This window comes from Leucoraja erinacea, chromosome 7 (assembly GCF_028641065.1).
Source record: "Leucoraja erinacea ecotype New England chromosome 7, Leri_hhj_1, whole genome shotgun sequence".
In the NCBI taxonomy this organism is placed as follows: Eukaryota; Metazoa; Chordata; class Chondrichthyes; order Rajiformes; family Rajidae; genus Leucoraja; species Leucoraja erinaceus.
Window position 1 is genome coordinate 77,493,438 of NC_073383.1, and position 21,225 is coordinate 77,514,662.

Below are 21,225 nucleotides of genomic sequence, written 5' to 3' on the forward strand. Positions count from 1 at the left end.
CTAGATGACCCGTGGGCCCGTTGTGACGCCAGTGATACTCAAGACGTTCAGTTATTACGGAAGTATCAGATCACCATGGCGATCTGAAAATGGCGCCGGGTCCGGAAACCCTCCCCATTGGGTCCCCGTTGTGACGCTAGAGATCCCCGCTGTGACGCCATTCAAAATGGCGATCTGGATATGGTGGTGGGCACGGCAACCCTTTTGCCAACTGCGCAGGCGCGGCTGAGGGGGCCGGCAAGTGGGAGCGCAGTGCCAGTCGCGGTATAAACATAGAAACATAGAAAATAGGTGCAGGAGTAGGCCATTCGGCCCTTCGAGCCTGCACCGCCATTCAATATGATCATGGCTGATCATCCAACCCAGTATCCTGTACCTGCCTTTTCTCCATACCCCCTGATCCCTTTAGCCACAAGGGCCACATCTAACCCTCTTAAATGTAGCTTAAATATTACTTAAATAAGTAAATTAAAGTTCTAACATATTATGGACGGATGCTGTAGAACACATTTTAGTTTAGATTAGAGATACAGCACTGAAACAGGCCCTTTGGCCCACCGAGTCCGCGCCGACCATCGATCCTCGCACGCTTACACTATCCTACACACACTAGGGACAATTTACAATTATACCAAGCCAATTAGCCTACAAACCAAACCGATCAACCTACAAATATGTACATCTTTGGAGTGTGGGAGGAAACCGGAGATACTGGAGAAAACCCACGCAGATCACGGGGAGAACGTACAAACTCCCTACAGACAGGCACCCGTGGTCGGGATCGAACCTGGGTCTCTGGTGCTGTAAGGCAGCAATTCTACCGCTGCTCCTCCATGCAGTTCGCGTCTCGAATAAGGTGATATGTAATTGGATTTGAATGACAATAAGGAAGATTTAGTTTCTTCAAAGAAAGCATTAGTTCTATACATTACAAAATATTTACAGATTTTTTTTTTACATTTCCGCAGCTATCGAAATTTCTTTGCAAGAGCAGAAGCATCAACAGACGGAGACAAAATCTTTCTATCCTTCAGCTGAGACCGCAGTGAACTCCCACAGGACTGAGATACGAGTGGTCCGCGCTCTCTACGACTTTGAGGCCGTTGAAGATAATGAACTAACTTTTAAAGCCGGGGAGATAATAACCATTTTAGATGACAGGTATGTTTTGGAACTAACATGATTTGTCAATAGTGATATTCTTTGAAAGTTTATTGCAGCTTGTGGAAACAAGGAACTACAGGGACTGGTTTATCAAAAAATAAATAAAATAAATACAAAGTGCTGGAGTATCTCAGCAGGTCGGGCATCATCCTTGGAGAATATGGATAGCTGATGTTTTGGGTTAGGAGCTGATCTGAAGAAGGGTCCTGACCTGAAATGTCATCAATCCAGTATGACTATGATCTGACTCTGAAAGCCCTGTGCCACTGTACGAGTTCATTCAAGAGTTCGCCCGAGTTTAAAAAAAATAAAAATCAAACTCGTCGAAGCACGTAGAATGTATGTAGCGGGAACGTCGGAGCTCGGGAACGTCTCTTAGCGGCTCGTAACGCTACCGGTGGGTACACAGGAAACGCGATAAGCTCAGGAAGACTCGTGAAGATTTTTCAACATGTTGAAAAATGTCCATGAGAGCCCCGAGTACCTACGAGCGGCCATTATCGTAAATCTCCGAGTTCGAATCGGGGCAAACTCGGGAGAACTCTTGAATGAACTCGTACAGTGGGACAGGGCTTTGACAATGTGATCAGCCATGATCGTATTGAATGGCATTGCTAGCTCGAAGGGCCGAATGGCCTACTCCTGCACCCAGTGTCTAGTGTCTATTTTCCTTGATCTCCATTCCCTTAGCCCTGTTTTCACACCTTCACATCTATCTATCCTATCTATCCTATCTATCCCATCTATCCCATCTATCCCATCTATCCCATCTATCCCATCTATCCCATCTATCCCATCTATCCCATCTATCCCATCTCTATCCCATCTATCCCATCTATCCCATCTATCCCATCTATCCCATCTATCCCTCTATCCATCTATCTATCTATCTTCCCCCCCTCCCCCCGACATCAGTCTGAAGAAGGGTCTTGACCCGAAACGTCACCCATTCCATCTCTCCAGAGATGCTGCCTGTCCCGCTGAGTTACTCCAGCATTTTGTGTCTATCTAAGATCGTACTGTAGATGAGCACATCATAGACAAGTATGAACGTGCAATGATTGTAGTGTAATAGTAGACTTCTTTGAGAGTACACAAATAGTCGCCATGCGGCACGGTTACGCGGGGTAGAGTTGCTGCCTTGCAGCGCCTGAAACCCAGGCTGAGTGCTGACTACCGGCGCTGTCTGTCCGGAGTTTGTACATTCCCCATCCAGTGACCTGCGTGGGTTTTCTCCAGGAACTCCAGTTTTCTCCCACACTCCAAAGACGTACAGATTTGTAGGTTGATTGGTTTGGTTTAATAGTCCCAGGTGTGTGAAGGATAGTGGTGGTGGGCACGGACTCAGCGGACCAAGGGCTTATTTCCGCGCTGTATCTCTAAACTAAACTAAAGTTTCTGGGTCTAACAAAGTTCTTAAAGAGTATAGTCTTCGCTTGGACGGCATCAATCCTCTCCTCCGTCCACCGCCATCTTGAAGAAGGATTCCCAACCCGAAATGTCGCCCATCCGTGTTCTCCAGAGATGCTGCCTGACCCTCTGAGTTACGCCAGCACTTTTCTTTCCTTTCTAATACAACTTGATATTTTTGTGAAAGCTCTACTGGACAGGCAGCAAAGGGCCCATCCCTTATCATCCATCTTTTCATGTGATGTGTTCTTCTATGTTCTTTGTAGATCAGCCTCGATATCTTTGAATAGTGAAGTGTTTATAAGCTGTTGTGCTCCAGTCCCATCGCTGATCATCCAGTTATAATTCACATATTCTAGGCTGCCTCTTTTTTTTTTAAACGGTAGATTTAAAAAAAATTAGTTTTGAATGATGATGCTTGTTGTTAAATACCGGGCCTAGTGTGCGTGGATCGCTGGTTGGTGAGGACTCGGTGGGCCGAAAGGCCTGTTTCCACGTTGTGCCTCTTGATAAAAAAAAATACATCTAGTGATGCTCTTGAACACATCATCAGTGATGTAACTTGGGGTCATTTTGGGTCTTTCAACATCAGACACCCTCGCCCAGGCGACCCAGCCGTGGTTGATCAGACTACGACTTGTGTTCAGGTGGCCATCGCTCCTCCCCATGGACCCTCTCCTAAACTAAAAGGAGGTTGCTGTATTCCATTTAATCTGCAGTTGCTTTTGATGAGGTTTCCTGCATTGAAATGCTTTTATTTCATTTAATGAATAAGCTATAGTGTGCCACAGCATGGAAACAGGCCCTTCATCCCGACTCCTCCATGCCGAACTAGCTAACCCATTTAAGCTAGTCCTATCTGGCCCACATCCCCCTATGCCTTCCTGTAGAAACAAGGAACTGCAGATGCTGGTTTAAAATAAAAAGCGACTATGTGCTGGAGTAACTCAGCAGGTCGGGCATCATCCCCGGAGAACATGGAAAGATAATGTTTTTTGACCAGGACGCATCTTCGGTGCTTGAAGAACGGACCCGACTCGAAATGTCACCTGAAATGTTTTCCAGGGATTCTACCTGACTCGCTGAGTTACTCCAGCACTTTGTGTCTTTTTTTATTTCCCTCAAAACCTTTCCTATCCACACATCTGTCCAAGGAACTTTTAAATATTGTTTTTATAAATTATAGGTTCTGAACACTTATTTCCACCCAGCAGTGATCCTATTTCAAATATCGTATTAGCAACAGTTTTCATTTATATAGAGGGAAAAAGGCCTGTATTTCTTTGGTGGCTTAGGTTGTTTAAAAAGCATTTTACAGCCAAATACAATGAAAATGTAATTGCTGATGCAATGTAAGAAACTGTTTAGGACACCAAAAGCTGGAGTAACTCAGCGGGTCAGGCAGCATCTGGAGAAAAGATATAGGTGACATTTCAGGTCAAAACTCTTCTGCATCCTGTTTCCTGCACACAGAGTTCCTATGAATAGCTGTACGATATTGACCATTTAACCTGTTTTTTTTTTTTGCGATGTTGGTTAAGGGATAAATGTTGGTCAGGAATAATATTGGTTCTGAAGTTTCCCTAGCTCCTCAATTAGTTCAGTGACATCACTTCCCAAGCCCTCGTCGTCTTTCATTAGAAAAAACAATGGCAGCAGGTTCATGAAAGTCCCCTCCACACACTGTACACCATTCTGGCTTAGAAACGTATTGCATTCCTACATCATCACATGGTAGACATCCTGGCAACCCCTTATCAACCCCCTGTGTGGCAACTTCACCTGAAGACATGCAGCAGTTCAAGAGAAAGCTCAGTACCATGTTGTCAGCTATAATTCAGCCCGGGCAATATATTCTGTCTATCCCAGTTGAGCAGCGCCAGAGACCCGCGATCGATTCCGACCTCTATTGCCGGCTGTGTGGAGTTTGCACGTTCCCCCTGTGACTGAGTGGGATTTCTCCGGGTGCTCTGGGTTTCCTCCCACATCTCAAAGAATTGCGGGTTTGTAGGTTAATTGACTTCTATGAATTGCTCAGAGAGTGTGTAAGATAGAACTAGCGTGCAGGTAGTGTGGGCCAAAGGGCCCGTTTCCACACTGTATGTCTAATCTAAACTAAACCGCATCACCTAAAAAAAACTAAAGGGCCTGTCCCACTTTCCCGAGTTACTCACAAATTTTCCCGAGTTTTCCCCTTGATTCAAACTCTGAGAATGTCCGTAGCGAGTCCATAGGAAGGCATAGGAGTCCATAAATTTTCCGTAGTGGCTCGTAATGCCAGCCATAGGTACTCGGGGCATCAGGTAAGTGGGGACGTTTTTTCAAGGTGTAGAAAAATGTCCACGAGTAAAAAAAAAAAAAAAAAAAAAAAAAAAAAACCTACGGCTGGCTATTACCGAGTACCTTTGAACGGGGAAAACTGGAGAATTCGTGAGTAACTATTACCGTAATTAGACTCTAAGAGTTTGAATCGAGGGTCAAAATCGGGGAGATTTATTCATGAATAACTCGGTGAAAAGAACTGGGATCTTGAGCTCTTAGAGCTTGGATTCTCTTGGACCCAGTGACTGTGAATGTTCAATGATAACGTTCCAAGGGAGTAGAGAGCAGCCAGCAAGTCGCCATCCTATGTTGCTGCCTTCTAAATCCTGGTGGTTCCGTTTAGTTTAATGTTGTGTGTACTGAGGTACTGTGTCGTGCTTCTTTTGTCGCATGCTGACCAGTCAGCGGAAAGACTATACATGATTATAATCAAGCCATCCACAGTGTACAGATACAATAGGTGCAGGAGTAGGCTATTCGGCCCTTCGAACCAGCGCCGCCATTCAATGTGATCATGGCTGATCATCCCCAATCAGTACCCCGTTCCTGCCTTCTCCCCATATCCCCTGACTCTGCTATTTTTAAGAGCACTATCTAGCTCTCTCTCTTGAAAGCATCCGGAGAACCGGCCTCCACCGCCCTCTGAGGCAGACAACGGGATAAAGGGAGTAGTATTTAGTTTATTGTCACGTGTACCGACGTACAGTCAAAGGCTTTTGTTATGTGTGCTAACCAGTCAGCGGAAAGACAATACACGATTACAATCGAGCGGTCCACAGTGTACAGATTCAGGATGAAGGGTATGGAGGTTAGAGTCAAAATGTTCCCTAACATCCGTGCTTCTGTATTTACATTGTACGTGTTCTGCTGTTTTATGTAGTGACCCTAATTGGTGGAAAGGAGAGACCAAAAGAGGTGTTGGGCTTTTCCCTTCCAATTTTGTGTCGACCAGCCTGAGTGCAGACCCTGAGCCGGGTAAGTGGAACCACCATTTCATGTCCTTATTGTCTCTACCTCATCACGGGCAGTCGGCAGGAAGTGTGACTGCACAGAGAGACTGGTTTAGTTTAGCTTGGAGATACAGCGCGGAAACAGGCCCTTCAGCCCGCACCGACCAGCGATCCCCGCGCTATCCTGCACGCACGATGACAATTTACACTTATACCCAGCCAATTGACCCACAAAGCTGGACGTCTTTCGAGTGTGGGAGGAAACCCGAAGATCTCGGAGAAAACCCACGCGATCACGGGGGAAACGTACAGTCAGGATCGAACCCGGGTTTTGCGGCGCTGCAAGCGATGTAATCCAGCCATTCTACTGCTGCGCCACCGTGGCCGTCCTTACAACGCTCAAGATCTGTGGCTAAGATAAAGATTAAAGCTGACAATCGCCCCTGTATTAGTGGCATGTATATGTTGGTTGTTGCAACTGAAATACTCTGTTTAAAGATACAAAGGTGGATTGAGTGATAAATCCCTCCAATGGTGTAGAAATAGACAATAGGTGCAGGAGTAGGCCATTTGGCCCTTCGAGCCAGCACCGCCATTCAATGTGATCATGGCTGATCATCCCTAATCAGTACCCCGTTCCTACCTTCTCCCCATATCCCCTGACTCCGCTATTTTTAAGAGCCCTATCCAGCTCTCTCTTGAAAGTACCCAGAGAACCTGCATCCACCACCATCCGAGGCAGAGAATTACACAGATTCACAACTCTCTGTGAGAAAAAGTGTTTCCTCGTCTCCGTTCTAAATGGCTTGCCCCTTATTCTTAAACTGTGGCCCCTGGGTCTGGACTCCCCCAACAGGGGGAACATGTTTCCCGACCTCTAGCGTGTCCAAGCCCTTAACAATCTTACAAAAAAAAAAAAAAAAAAAAGTTTGGCTCGAGGGATGACTTTCAATAGATCACAGCGAGGTAGCAGCTCTACTACTTACGAAACCCTGAGCCAGAATCGGGTCGTCTACGAATATTTTAGGTTTCGGAAGAAGTTCAATGCTCTGATTCAGACCCTCATGGGATCTTTCTGAATTAAGTAAACATTGTTTATTTGTTCACCAGGTCGGCATTTTTTGGCCATCCCCATTGCCACCTAATCCAAATGGTGAATGAGTTATTTCGGAGTTGGCCCCGTCTGTAGGTCTTCCTAGTTTTAATTTTTTTTCATAACCTCATGATCGGCCCATAGAATCTATGCCAGTCATCCGTGTAACCCTATTCCACCATTTATCTTCTTCAATAATTAATTCTGGGCATTCCTATTAACTCCCCACATCCATCCCTTCCCTGATTCCCCTCCCACGCTCTCCCCTTATTTGTGGTAACCCACAGCAGCCAACTAATCTATTAATCCACAGACTTTACCATTAACCTTTCGGCACCAGTGCAAGAGTTTGTCCAAGCCTTGTCTGGTTTGTGTCCTCTCTCCGACTTTAGACTTTAGAGATACAGCGTGGAAACAGGCCCTTCGGCCCACCAAGTCCTTGCCGATCACCGCCCCCCCCTCCGTACACTGACCTACGCTCACTAGGGTCAATTTTACAGTTTTTCAAACCTGTACGTCTTTGGAGTGTGGGAGGAAACCGGAGCACCCGGAGAAAGCGCACGTGGTCACGGGGAGAATGTGCAAATTCGGTACAGACAGCGCCCGCGGTCGGGATGGAACCCGGGTCTCTGGCGCTGTAAAACAGCAACTCTACCGCTGCGCCACCATGCTGCCATAATTTGTGATCGCCTCAACCAGCTCTCAGACATGAGATGTAGAAACAAAGAACTGAAGATGCTGGTTAATACACAAATGGAATACCAAGCGCTGGTGCAGTTTATTGTCACGTGTATGCCACAACAGGTTCGGCAGAATCTTTGGAGAACATGGACAGGTTGAGACCCTTCTTCAGTCTGAAGATAAAACCGGTGACATTTCGGGTCGAGACCCATGTTGCCCTGAGATTCTTCCTGGCCTGTTGAGGTACTCCAGTGCTTTGTTTCCACGGGGCTGAGGTTGCACTCTGAAGCGAGCTTTTGTCAGTGGCACCGTACACAACATGCGTTGAGACTTACAGAGCTTGCACTGACACCGGCACAGTGGAGTGGAGTGGAGTGGCGAGGTGCTCGCCTAAACCTCTGGGGAGTTTATTACTCACGTGCGCCCATTTGTTCCGTACTGATTCTAGAGAAAGAAGTGGTGCCAGAGGAGCCAACCGTACAAGAACCTCAGCCTTCTGAGCCTGAGCCAGTCTACATAGATGAGGTATGTGGAAGTTGTTTGGATTGCAGTACTTATTTTTCCCCCTTCAGTTACCTTGCTCCCTCCCGGAGGAATGGGTATTCCCGCTGGATGCTGTCGGGCTTCTGGAATGTTTTGACAAGTTTCTTCATTTCCCGTATGAACCTGAACGTCAAGCACCAACACAGTCCTCCCTTCCACTTGCCTCTTGCATTTACACCCATTCCAGTCCAGAGTGGTGAATCTGTGGAACTCTCTGCCACTGAAGGTAGTTGAGGCCAGTTCATTGGCTATATTTAAGAGGGAGTTAGATGTGGCCCTTGTGCCTAAAGGGATCAGGGGGTATGGAGAGAAGGCAGGTACAGGATACTGAGTTGGATGATCACTCATGATCATATTGAATGACGGTGCAGGCTCGAAGATCCGAATGGCCCACTCCTGCACCTATTTTCTATGTTTCTATGACAGCATGGAAATACGTCTTTTGGCCGAAGTTGCCCATGCCGACAAACATGACCCATCTGCACTAGTCCCACCTGCCTGCATTTGGCTCGGATCCCTTTCCGAACCATGTACCTGCCCAAATATCTCTATAAATGTTGTTATAGTACCTGCCTAAATTACTTTTTCTGGCTTTTCCTTCCATATAGCCACCTCTGTGTGTGGAAAAAGTTGTCCCTCGGGTTCCTATAAAGTCTTTCCCCTTTCACCTTAAACCTATATCTCCTGGATCTTGATTTCCCCTATTCGGAGTAAAAGAAGACCCCATCTGATCTGATGCAGCTCCTTCCATAAGACTGTCCCTCATCTTCTTATGTTCCAAGGAGTAAGGTCCTAGTCTTCCCAACCTCTCCCTATAGCTCAGGCCCTCAAGTCCTGGCGACATCCTTGTAAATAGTTCCTCAATCCTCCCATCTCAGTGTCCTCCACATTGCTGGATCTTGCATCTGGCTCCCTAGTGTTCTGACCTCTTGAATTCCTTCCCAGAACTTCTCCCTAGTTCTTTTATCTTGCTCCTTAACTCTTGCAAAGGTTTTAAAGTTAAATGTTTGGTTTAGTTTAGAGAAGCAGCACGGACATGGGCCCTTGGCCCACCGATTCCGTGCCGAGCACCGCACACTTGCACTATCCTACACATACACTAGGCACAATTTAACAATGATACCAAACCAATTAACCTACAAACCCGTACGTCTTTGTAGTGTGAGAGGAAAATGGCGATCCCAGGGAAAACCCACGCAGGTCCCAGGGAGAACGTAAAACTCCGTACAGGCAGCACCCGTAGTCAGGATCAATAGACAATAGGTGCAGGAGTTGGCCATTCGCCCTTTGAGCCAGCACCGCCATTCACTGTGATCATAGAAACATAGAAACATAGAAATTAGGTGAAGGAGTAGGCCATTCGGCCCTTCGAGCCTGCACCGCCATTCAATATGATCATGGCTGATCATCCAACTCAGTATCCCGTACCTGCCTTCTCTCCATACCCCCTGATCCCCTTAGCCACAAGGGCCACATCTAACTCCCTCTTAAATATAGCCAATGAACTGGCCTCAACTACCCTCTGTGGCAGAGAGTTCCAGAGATTCACACTCTCTGTGTGAAAAAAGTTCTTCTCATCTCGGTTTTAAAGGATTTCCCCCTTATCCTTAAGCTGTGACCCCTTGTCCTGGACTTCCCCAACATCGGGAACAATCTTCCTGCATCTAGCCTGTCCAACCCCTTAAGAATTTTGTAAGTTTCTATAAGATCCCCACTCAATCTTCTAAATTCTAGAGAGTATAAACCAAGTCTATCCAGTCTTTCTTCATAAGACAGTCCTGACATCCCAGGAATCAGTCTGGTGAACCGTCTCATGGCTGACCATCCACACTCAGTACCCCGTTTCTGCCTTCTCCCCATATCTCTTGACTCCGCTATCTTTAAGAGCTCTATCCAACTCTCTCTCGAAAGCATACAGAGAATTGGCCTCCACTGCCTTCTGAGACAGAGAATTCCACAGATTCACAACCCTTCATGTGAAAATGTTTTTCCTCATCTCTGTTCTAAATGGCCTACCCCATATTCTCGAACCCGGGTCTGTGGCGCTGTAAAGCAGCAACTCTACCGCTGTGCCACCGAGACGCCCCCTTTAATAATTTAAATTAAAATATTTATTACCGTGTTGCATTAATGGTCTTCCCTTTTAATCAAGCAGCCACAATCAAATCAGACCAAACTAGACTTTTAAAAGCCAAACTATTCTTTGGGAAAATAATTGTGAGAATGGAACAAAAGGTGATGGTTTAGTAGGGAAACGGAAGATCAAAATGTGACGCTCAGCAATACTTGTTGTATTTGGATGACATTTGACGGAAAAGTACAGCATTGTAATGGGCCCTTCAGCCCGCAATGTCTGTTCCGACCACGGTGCCAAGATTCCCTACATATTCATGTGCCAATCAAAAAACGTCTTAAATGCCATTATCATGTCTGCATTCCAGGCATCCACCTGTGTGTAAAATTTAAAAAAAAATGCCCCAAACATCTCCTTGAGACTTTGCCCCTCTCACCTTAATGCTATGCTTTCCAGTCTTTCATTTCTGTCCACCCTATCTACATCTCTCATAACTTTATATACTACTAGACTCCCCTCAAATTGGCTTGGCCGCGGGCACAGTGGACGACATCGTCGGGAGCTCGCAGGTCACAGGTTGGTGACCTGTTTTTCTGGAGCTCCCGCAACAACAGCTTCGCCCGCTGGCCTGGAGGGCGGCAGCTTCGACCGCCCCAGCCGCAGAGTTTGAACCGGCCCGTTTGGGGAGCTCGGATTCAGCCGCGGGACTTGCTTACCATCACCCGGCGGGGTCACAACATCGGAGGCCTGGATCGCCTCGGCGCAGAGGGAGAACAAGGAGGGAAGAGACAATGACTTTGGGACTTTTTGCCTTCCATCACAGTGAGCAGGTGCCTGGTGGACTCACTGTGGTGGATGTTAAACTGTGTGGAGTGTGCGTTTTGTTATTTATTCTATGTTATGACTGCAGGCTAAACCATTTTGTTGCATTAAAAGTGCAATGACAATAAAATTGAATCTAATCTAATTTAATCTAAAAATTCCCGCCAACGTCCCAGAGAAGACAAACCCAATTTAGTCAGAAATGTGTAGCTCTTAAAAATGTAGACAGACAGTACTGGAGTAACTCAGCGGGTCAGGCAGCATCTCTGGAGAACGTGGACAGGTGACATGTTGTATCGGGACCCTGTAGACTGAAGAAGGACCCCGACCCGGAATGTCACCTATCTGTATTCTCCTGAGATGCTGCCTCGTGACCTGCTGAGTTACTCCAGCACTTTGTGTATTTTTCGCTGTAAACCAGCATCTGCAGTTCCTCGTGTCTGGAGCCGCGTGGGTTGTCCGTTTGTAACGTTGTTTTTATTTTGCAGGAAAAGATGGATCATGTACTACAGATGCTCCAGAACGCCATTCCCACCAATCAGCAGCCAGACTCGACCGAACTGCTACATTTAGAAGGTAAGCTGCCATAAGGCAAGGCCAACAGCGTAATCCTGGACGAGTCTTCCCCCCCCGCCCCATCCCCAGACACTCCCTCTTCCCGCCTCTCCCATCTTGTCTAAGAGGTACAGAAGTGTGGGTTTAGTCAGGTCCTTCAGACTGTACGTGTAAGAGGAAAGGTCCCGACCTTGTGGCTAAAGGGATCATGGGGTATGGAGAGAAGGCAGGGATGGGATACTGAGTTGGATGATCAGCCATGATCATATTGAATGGCGGTGCAGGCTCGAAGGGCCGAATGGCCTACTCCTGCACCTATTTTCTATGTCTATGATGCCTGACCTGCTGAGTTACTCCAGCACTTTGTCTCCCTCCTTGATTGAACTGATAGGATAGAGAGGAGATAGCTGGTAGAGAGACTAGGATTTATTTCACTTAAGGGCCTGTCCCACTTGCCGATTTTTTTTTTTCCCCGCCGGCTGCCTGCGTCATATCAGTGTCACCAAAAGATTTTGAATGTTTCAAAATCCAGCGGCAACAAAAAAAATGTTGCGACACTTGAGAAAACGCTGCACGTTGTACGTCATCTCACCGCAAATTTTCCGATGACCTGATACATCAGCCAAATGGGACAGGCCCTTTATTTGTTCACTTGGTCCTGTCCCTAAATTTCACCTGTCCATTTCCTCCACAGATGCTGGCTGGACCACTTGTTATTCCAGCATTGTGTTTTCTCACTTTTACATTTGCAATAACCTGAAATATTAACACATTTCCTTCTCTTTAAAAATGCTGCTCGACCTGCTGAGCAGGTTTATCCAACTTTTTTGGGGCTTTTCACCTCCCAAGGTGGTTAATCGCAGACTGAAGTCTCCCTAAAACTCTCATCGGGCAAGAGGTACAGAAGTGTGAAAACGCACACTTCCAGATTCGGGGACAGTTTCTTCCCAGCTGTTATCGGGCAACTGAACCGTCCCACCACAACTAGAGAGTGGTCCTGAGCTACTAACATTGGAGACCCTCGGACTATCTTTACTCAGATTTTGCTGGACTTTATCTTACACTATAATAATATAATAATAATAATCTTATTTATATAGCACATTTTTAGTCAACTTGCATTGACCCCAAAGTGCTTCACATAATTACATTACATTTACACACAGGCAAAGGTGGGTGAAGTGTCTTGCCCCAAGGACACAACGACAGTATGCACTTCAAGCGGGATTCGAACCGGCTACCTTCCGGTTGCCAGCCGAACACTTAGCCCATTGTGCCATCTGTCGTCCCTAAACGTTAGTCTCTTTGTTCCCTGTATCGTGTGCCTGTACACTGGACGGCTCGATTGTAATCGTGTATTGTCTTTCCACTGGCTGGTTAGCACGCAACAAAAGCTTTTTACAGATGACAATAAACTAAACTCTCAACATTTTGTTTACGAGGATGTTGCCAGGACTCGAGGTGCTGGGCTATAGGGAGAGGTTAGGCAAACTGGGACTCTGTTCCGTGGAGCACAGGGAGCTGACGAGTGATCTTGTAGAGTTGTATAAAATCATGGGGGGGATGGATTGGGTGAAAGAACAGAGCCTTTTACCCAGAGTAGGGGGAGTCGAGAACCAGAGGGCATGGGTTTCAGATTGAAGGTAGATAATAAATGCTGGAGAAACTCAGCGGGTGAGGCAGCATCTGTGGAGCAAAGAATTACGGAACGTTTCGGGTCGAGACCCTTCTTCAGACTGATGTGGTGGGGGCAGGAAGAAGAAAGGAAGAGGCGGAGACAGTGGGCTGTGGGAGAGTCGGGAAAGAGGGAGAATCTTGAAACGTACAAGGTTGTTAAGGGTTTGGACACGCTAGAGGCAGGGAACATGTTTGGAATGGAGACGAGGAAACACTTTTTTCTCCCAGAGTGGTGAGTCTGGAATTCTCTGCCTCAGAGGGCGGTGGAGGCAGGTTCTCTGGATGCTTTCAAGAGAGAGCTAGATAGGGCTCTTTAAAAATAACGGTCAGGGGATATGGGGAGAATATGGGCAGGAACGGGGTACTGATTGGGGATGATCAGCCATGATCACATTGAATGCCGGTGCTGGCTCGAAGGGCCGAATAGCCTACTCCTGCATCTATTGTCTGCAAAGCAAGGACTACTTGAAATTGGAGAAGTCGATGTTCATACCGCTGGGGTATAAACTACCCAAGCAAAATATGAGGTGCTGCTCCTCCAATTTACAATAGGACTCGGGGTTTAAGATGAGATGGATTGCTGATGTTTCAGGTCAAGACCCTATATCTGGTTTGTTGGATTATTTCTCGCAAGCCCCTGTTCTTGCAGACGCATTAACTGGTGTGCTGGCAAATGTGTGTTTTTCTCTTTCATTTGTTTTTGGCAGTAGACCTGCAGATTTATTTGTCTCGTATCTTCTTCCCCAGATGTCTGCCAACAAATGGGACCAATTATCGATGAGAAGCTTGAAGAAATAGACAGGTAGGAATCCAAGCCAAATGGGAACCCCCCCCCCCCTTACAAATAATCTATTGCTGACACCTCTCCGTTCAATCGTCTCGTCCATCTCTGGTGTAGCCCAGCCCCTTTGGCGTAGCCCACCCACCTCTTGGTGCACGCCATCTCTGGTGAGGGAACACCAAATTGGGAGGGCGGCAATTGTCCCTATATCAGGGCTCGCATTTGTCTGTCGCCATCAGTCAGCTTATCGGGGAATCTCCTTGCCCAAGGTCATCTGGTGCCAATTAGGCATCATTTTTGGTGGTAGGTGAAGAAAAACAGGAGAAATTGGGGCCGTCAACTGTCCCTATGTCTGTGCCCACACTTGCCCAGAGCCATCAGTTGTCTTCTTCTTGTGTTTGGGGCAGCAGAGGTGGTGCCATCCGGTTTGACACCCGTAGGTGCCCGCCCTAAAAAGGGGGCATGCCGTGGCGCTGCTGCTGCTGTCTCTGTTTGTTGTCGTTCGCCTGGCCGAGGTCAGTTGACAGGGCTCACTCACCACGGGGAAGTCGACAACATGAGCCCCAGCTATCGGTGAAAGCCCCTTGCCCGAGATCATCTGATGCCGGCGGAAATTTGGTATAGCCCGCTTCTCCTCCACGTTTTGGTGAGTCGGCTACCACTGGCGGGTAAAGGGCCTGTCCCGCTTACGTGACTTTTTCGGCGACTGCGTCATCATAGGTCGCCGAAAATCCAGCGGCGACCAGAAAGACGCTACGACTCTTTGGGCGACTGAGGAGACGACTCACGACCGTACAGGCGACATGTCGCGGGGTGAATGAAGCCTGTATGGTTGTGAGTAGTTGCCCAACGAGTCGTACCTTATTCTGGTCGTCGCTGAATTTTCAACATGTTGAAAATTTTCGGAGACCTGCAAAGATCTATGACGGGTGCCGGCAGTCACCGAAAAAGTTGCGTAAGTGGGACAGGCCCTTTAAGGAAAAAAGAAGGGAAAAAAACAGGGCAAATCGGGGGCCAGCAACTGCCCCTGTTTATCGGGGCTCTCACCCGTCCCGTGCCCATCAGGGATCCTCCTTCCCTTTGTCCTGTTTCTCTCCTTCACTTCCAATCTGAAGAAGAGTCTCAACCCAAAACGTCACCCACCCAAAACGTCAGAGTTGCCGCCTGACCCGCTGAGTTACTCCAGCACCGTGTCCACCTATAGGTAAGCGTGACATTTTCTTGCTGCGTGCTCGTTGTATACCATGTCTGCTGCTCGAATGACCTCTCCGCTCTCTCGTTCAGGAAGCACTCTGAGCTGTCGGACCTGAACGTGAAGGTTTTGGAGGCGCTGGAGATGTACAACAAATTGATGAACGACGTGCCTATGTATTCCTCCATGTATTCCAAGACTCAGGCTCAGGCACAGGCCTTCTATGCACAACAGTCGGGCTCCGTGCCAATGCAGGTCGGTTCCCGAGCGTGGTGAGAAGTCGTGCAGTTTTTCTCGCAATAAAGGAGGCGAGGGAAATGTAGCAATGTAAAAACTGACGTTAGTGGCAGGGCATTCAGTCGTGGAAGTCATAGGGAGAACTTCAAAGACACACAGGTTTGTAGGTTGATTGGCTTCGAAACATAGAAACATATAAAAATAGGTTTAGGAGGAGGTCCTTCGAGCCAGCACCGCCATTCATTGTGATCGTCCCCAATCAATAACCCGTGCCTGCCTTCTCCTCATATCCCTTTATTCCACTAGCCCCTAGAGCTCTATCTAACTCTCTCTTAAATCCATCCAGTGATTTGGCCTCCACTGCCCTCCGTGGCAGGGAATTCCACAAATTCACAACTCTCTGGGTGAAAAAGTTTTTTCTCACCTCAATCTTAAATGACCTCCCCTTTATTCTAAGACTGTGTGGCCCCTGGTTCTGGTCTCGCCCAACATTGGGAACATTTTTCCAGCATCTAGCTTGTCCAGTCCTTTTATAATTTTATATGTTTCTATAAGACCATCCTTCTAAACTCCAGTGAATACAAGCCTAGTCTTTTTAATCTTTCCTCATATGACAGTCCCGCCATCCCAGGGATCAATCTCATGAACCTAAGCTGCACTGGCTCAATCGCAAGGATGTCCTTCTTCAAATTGGGTATAAATTAAAAAAATTTGGGTATAGATTTAAAAATTGTGTGTCGGGCAGTGTTATTGTGTGGGGATCGCTGCTCAGTGTGGACTAAATGGGCCGAAGGGCCTGTTTCCATGCTGTATCCCTAAGCTAAACTAAACTTCAGTCTGGTTAACGACTGTGGGAGGTGAACAGCCAAAATCCTCAGACTATCTTCGATCGGACGTTACTGGACTTTTCGTATTTTGCACTAAACATTATTCACGTTTTTTTTCCCCCTTTAACATTTATTTATCTCTGTCTAAATGGCCCGATTGTAATCATGTATTGTCTTTCTGCTGACTGGTTGGCATGCAAGAAAAATCCTTTCACTGTACCTCGGTACAAAACTAAAAAGATGCTGGATATACCAGATACTGAGCAGGTCTACCTGCAGGCATCCTTTAGAGAGAAGAAAAATGAGTTCATATTTTGAGTTATTGAAAATTTTAAAGTGAGTAAAAACAAAAAAATGCTGTAGTAACTCAGTGGGTCAGCCAGCATCGATAGAGGGAGCAGACAGGTGAAATATTGGCTATGGACCAAGAGAGCAAAATAATTCCTCTACTCTCCCAACACCCATCTCCTCTCTAGGATTGTTAAGGGCTTGGACACACTAGAGGCAGGAAACATGTTCCCGATGTTGGGGGAGTCCAGAACCAGGGTGCACAGTTTAAGAATAAGGAGTAAGCCATTTAGAACTGAGATGGGGAAACACTTTTTCTCACAGAGAGTGGTGAGTTTGTGGAATTCTCTGACTCAGAGGGCAGTGGAGGCAGGTTCTCTGGATGCTTTCAAGAGAGAGCTAGATAGGGCTCTTAAAAATAGCGGAGTCGGGGGATATGGGGAGAAGGCAGGAACGGGGTACTGATTGGGGATAATCAGCCATGATCACAATAAATTGGGGTTCTGGCTCGAAGGGCTGAATGGCCTACTCCTGCACCTATTGTCTATAAGCTGACCTGTGTGCACAGATAAAGTGAAACGCGTTTACTGCAAGATAGTCTGATCAAAGATAGTCCGACGGTCTCCAATGAGATAGATGATAGATCAGGACTGCTCTCTAATTGTTCATAGGATGGTTCAGTTGCCTGATAACAGCAGGGAAGAAACTGTCCCTGAATCTGCGTTTTCACACTTCTGCATCTTTTGCTTGATGAGAGAGGGGGAGAAGAGGGAGCGACCGGGGTGAGACTGGTCCTCGATTATGCTGCTGGCCTTGCCGAGGCAGCGTGGAGTGTGGATGGGGTTGATGGCAGGGAGGTTGGTTTGCGTGACGGTCTGGGCTGCGTTCATGAATGTTGATTTTTAAACCTCCGTGCCTTTGTTCTCCGCAGGTGTATCCTGGGCAGTCTCAGACCGCCACCTACATGGCAGCGGGAATCCCCCAGGGCTACAGCATCGGACCTGAGCAGATCGGTGCACTACAATCTCTGCCCCAGATTGCAAACCAGAGCACTCAGGCACCCTATCTAAGGTACAGTCTTGATTAGTGCGGGTGTCGGGGGTTATGGGGAGAAGGCAGGAGAATGGGGTTGAGAAGGAAAGATAGATCAGCCACGATTGAATGGCGGAGCAGACTAGATGGGCCAAATGGCCTAGTTCTGCTCCTATCACTTAGGAACAGTGGTCATAAAGGACGAATCCCCCCAGTGCCGTCCGCAAAAAGATTATTTTCTCGGCTTCTGGCAGAAGTATACATTTGGGTTTGGCTGTGGTGAAGCATTCGCACAGTGCAGATTAGGAACACAGCCTTAGCACCGTGATGTCAAATAAAAGCGGTGCTGGCTCGAAGGGCCGAATGGCCTACTCCTGCACCTGTTGTCTAAAACTAACCTCATCTGCCTGCACATCATCCGTATCTCTCCATTCCCCGTCATAGACAAATAGTGATACAGTGTGGAAACAGGCCCTTCGGCCCAACTCGCCCACATCGGCCAACAATGAATGTCCCAGCTACCCCAGTGCCCCTTGCCTGTGCTTGGCCCATAACCCCCCAAACCTGTCCTATCCATGTACCTGTCCAACTGTGTTTAAGAAGGAAGAGATGCTGGAAAATCCAAGGTAGACAAAAATGCTGGAGAAACTCAGCGGGTGCAGCAGCATCTATGGAGCGAAGGAAATGGGCAAAGTTTCGACCAAAACTCTTCTTCAGACATGTCCAGTGGGTGACGGGAACAGACGTGTCCAATCTGAAGAAGAGTTTCGGCCCGAAACGTTGCCTAGTTCCTTCGCTCCATAGATGCTGCCGCACCCGCTGAGTACTATTTTTACCTGCACTTTTTTAAACAATTCGTACTGTTTTATCAGGGACTGGATTGTTCTTTTTTTTTTTTTTTTTAATCTTTTTTATTTTATGTGTGAAATGTTTAAGTTTTTACGTGCGATGCTCCGGTATTCCCCGGGAAACGCCTTCTCATTTTGCACTGTACAACTGTTGCTTTGCAAGATGACAATAAAGGATGATAATGATAATGTGTTTCTCTGCAGATGGACCCAGAATTCTGGAGTAACTCAGCGGGACAGGCAGCGTCCTTGGAGAGAAAGAATGGGAGACGTTTCGGGTCGAGACCCTTCTTCAGGCTGAAAGTCAGGGGAGGGAGGGACACAGAGATATGGAAGGTTAAGGTGTGAAAATAAGAGATCTCTCCAGACTCGCAACCTGAAGGGGGGGGGTCTCGACCCGAAACGTTGCCCGTTCCTTCTTTCCAGAGATGCTGTCCGCCCCGCTGAGTTACTCCATCATTTTGTGTCCACCTTTGGTGTAAGCCAGCATCTGCAGTTCCTTCCTAATGTTAACACTAACTTGACTTTACAGCGCTGGAGCACCACCGACGTACATGAGTCAAGCAGCAAACCACCAGGTGACAGCTGGACCTGCCACTCCCTACACGGGCCAAGTAGGACTGAGCGCCGACATGTCTGCTGCCTATCAGAACACTAGCGTCAGTGCATCCATGGCTGCAGGCTATCCCATGGCCACTCAAGCCCAGCCTCTCCCACAGCAACACTCTAACTATTTTCAACAGCCGTTGCTTTGAAGCTTGCACCCCCCCCCACCCCCAGGCTGGTGGACTGGTTTCCGTGTTATTGTGCTGAGTACTGCCCTGGTGAGGGTTAGCGAGGTGGGGTAGAAATACTGCGCTAATGTGTTAACTCTGCACGAGATTTCCCCCACCACCCCTTCCTCTTTAAATGTGGACCGGTTCCCCCCCCCCCCCCCCCCCCTCCCCCCCCCCCCCCCCCTTCCCCCCCCCTCCCCCCCCCCCCCACCCCCCCTCCCACCCCCCCCCCCCCCCCCCTTCCCCCCCCCCTCCCCCCCCCCCCCCCCCTCCCCCCCCCCCCCCCCCCCCCCCCCCCCCCTTCCTCCCCCCCCCCCACGTGAAACATTAATGTCAAAAAGAGACGCAAAGTGCTGGAGTAACTCAACGCTGGAACATCTCCGATGTCCCGATCCGAAACAGCATCTATCCATGTTCTCCTGTCTCTCCACGAGATGCTGCCTGACCAGCTGAGTTACTCCGGCATTTTGTGTCTTTTAAAAAAAAATGTAAACCAGTATCTGCAGTTCCTCGTCTCTAAGAGCAACTTCATTTTCACGTGACCATTGCCCGGGACACGCCTGTTCCAGCGGATATCCCTCGCGGGACGCTGTGGGACCAAGAGTACCAGCCCACTAAATTGGGCACCCCCCCCCCCTTCCCAACCTGTGGTAGTATTGTGCCTACAAGATGAGACTGTCACAAGTTCCCCGGGCTTAGCTCTCGCACGTTCTCTGAACCAGATGCAGACGGTGACGGGTACAAATCCCGCTAGGTTTGGGCAGCAGCAGAAAGGGATTGCGGAATGAAGCTGAGATCGGTCAATATCGGCTGCGATGTTCGAAACTAGAAGCGGCATCGCATTGTTATGCCCCTGTCCCACTTAGGAAACCTGAAAGGAAACCTCTGGAGACTTTGCGCCCCACCCAAGGTTTCCGTGCGGTTCCGGGAGGTTGCAGGTAGGAAGACTGACAAAAACCTCCGGGAACTGCACGGAAACCTTGGGTGGGGCACAATGTCTCCAGAAGTTCCCGTTCAGGTTTCCTAAGTGGGACAGGGGCATAAGGAAAGAGATGGAGTCAGGAGAACACACTGTGCCAGAGTTAGAAACATGGATTTGTTTTAAAGTGAACACCAACTAATGAATGTCTTTGTGTCTGGGTGTGTCGGGACCTGCGGTCTGCACCGTGTTGACTCCCAATGACCAATTCCATTCCAGACTGTGGGAGACCATGGGGTTTGTGCACGATCTTTCCCACCCGTTCTCAATCTTGACTCGGGGGAGTAGGTTCTGGAATTCTACTCTTGTGTACAATGTTAGGGCGCAGTGGTAGAGCTGTTGCCTTTCAGAGCCAGGGACCCGGGTTTGATCCGGACTACAGGTGCTGTCTGTACGTTCTCCCCGTGACCTGCGTGGCTTTTCTCTGGGATCTCCGGTTTCCTCCCGCACTCCAAAGACGTGCAGAGTTGTAGCTTAATTGGCTTGAGTGTGTGTGTGTGTGATAGTGTTAGTGTGCAGGGATCAGTGGGCCGAAGGGCCGGCCTGCTGAGCTGTATCTCCATAAACAAAACTTGCATTATGCATTCTTTACCTGAACGAGATTGGGGGAAGAGACAGCAGACACCATAACATCGATAGTGAAGGTGGAACCCTGAATTACTCAAAAGCAAACTTAAAAAAAAAAAACGCCCCAAGTATCAACATGAATCACTTCATTGAAAATGGGTGAAGAATTGAGAGATAAATAATTAAGATGGTGTTTTGAACAAAAGTTTGTGATTCTGTGACTAATTTGTAATCCAGATTAACGCCGCAGTGAAGGGACTCTGGTCTGAATTCACACCGCATTATATTGTGGGTTCTCATCAACGCTGCCTTTGATCAACTGGAAGTTTTTCTTCACCAGATTCTAGATCGTTGTGTGTGTGTGTGTGTGTGTCATGATCCCATCCCTGTGACACCCAGAGTATCGA

At 47.9% G+C, this 21,225-nt stretch overlaps 1 protein-coding gene across 1 annotated transcript in view; it reads left to right on the forward strand.

Annotated features, from left to right (window-relative positions):
- stam2 (signal transducing adaptor molecule (SH3 domain and ITAM motif) 2) overlaps positions 1-19,439 on the forward strand; it is a 54,764-nt gene extending 35,325 nt beyond the window's left edge. The window contains exons 7-14 of the mRNA XM_055638796.1: positions 969-1,161; positions 5,777-5,871; positions 8,069-8,145; positions 11,548-11,635; positions 14,039-14,093; positions 15,357-15,519; positions 17,548-17,687; positions 19,029-19,439. Coding sequence (XP_055494771.1) covers positions 969-1,161; positions 5,777-5,871; positions 8,069-8,145; positions 11,548-11,635; positions 14,039-14,093; positions 15,357-15,519; positions 17,548-17,687; positions 19,029-19,251 — 1,034 coding nt within the window. The 3' untranslated portion in view covers positions 19,252-19,439. The remainder of the gene's footprint in view (positions 1-968; positions 1,162-5,776; positions 5,872-8,068; positions 8,146-11,547; positions 11,636-14,038; positions 14,094-15,356; positions 15,520-17,547; positions 17,688-19,028) is intronic.
- The last annotated feature ends 1,786 nt before the right edge of the window (positions 19,440-21,225 follow it).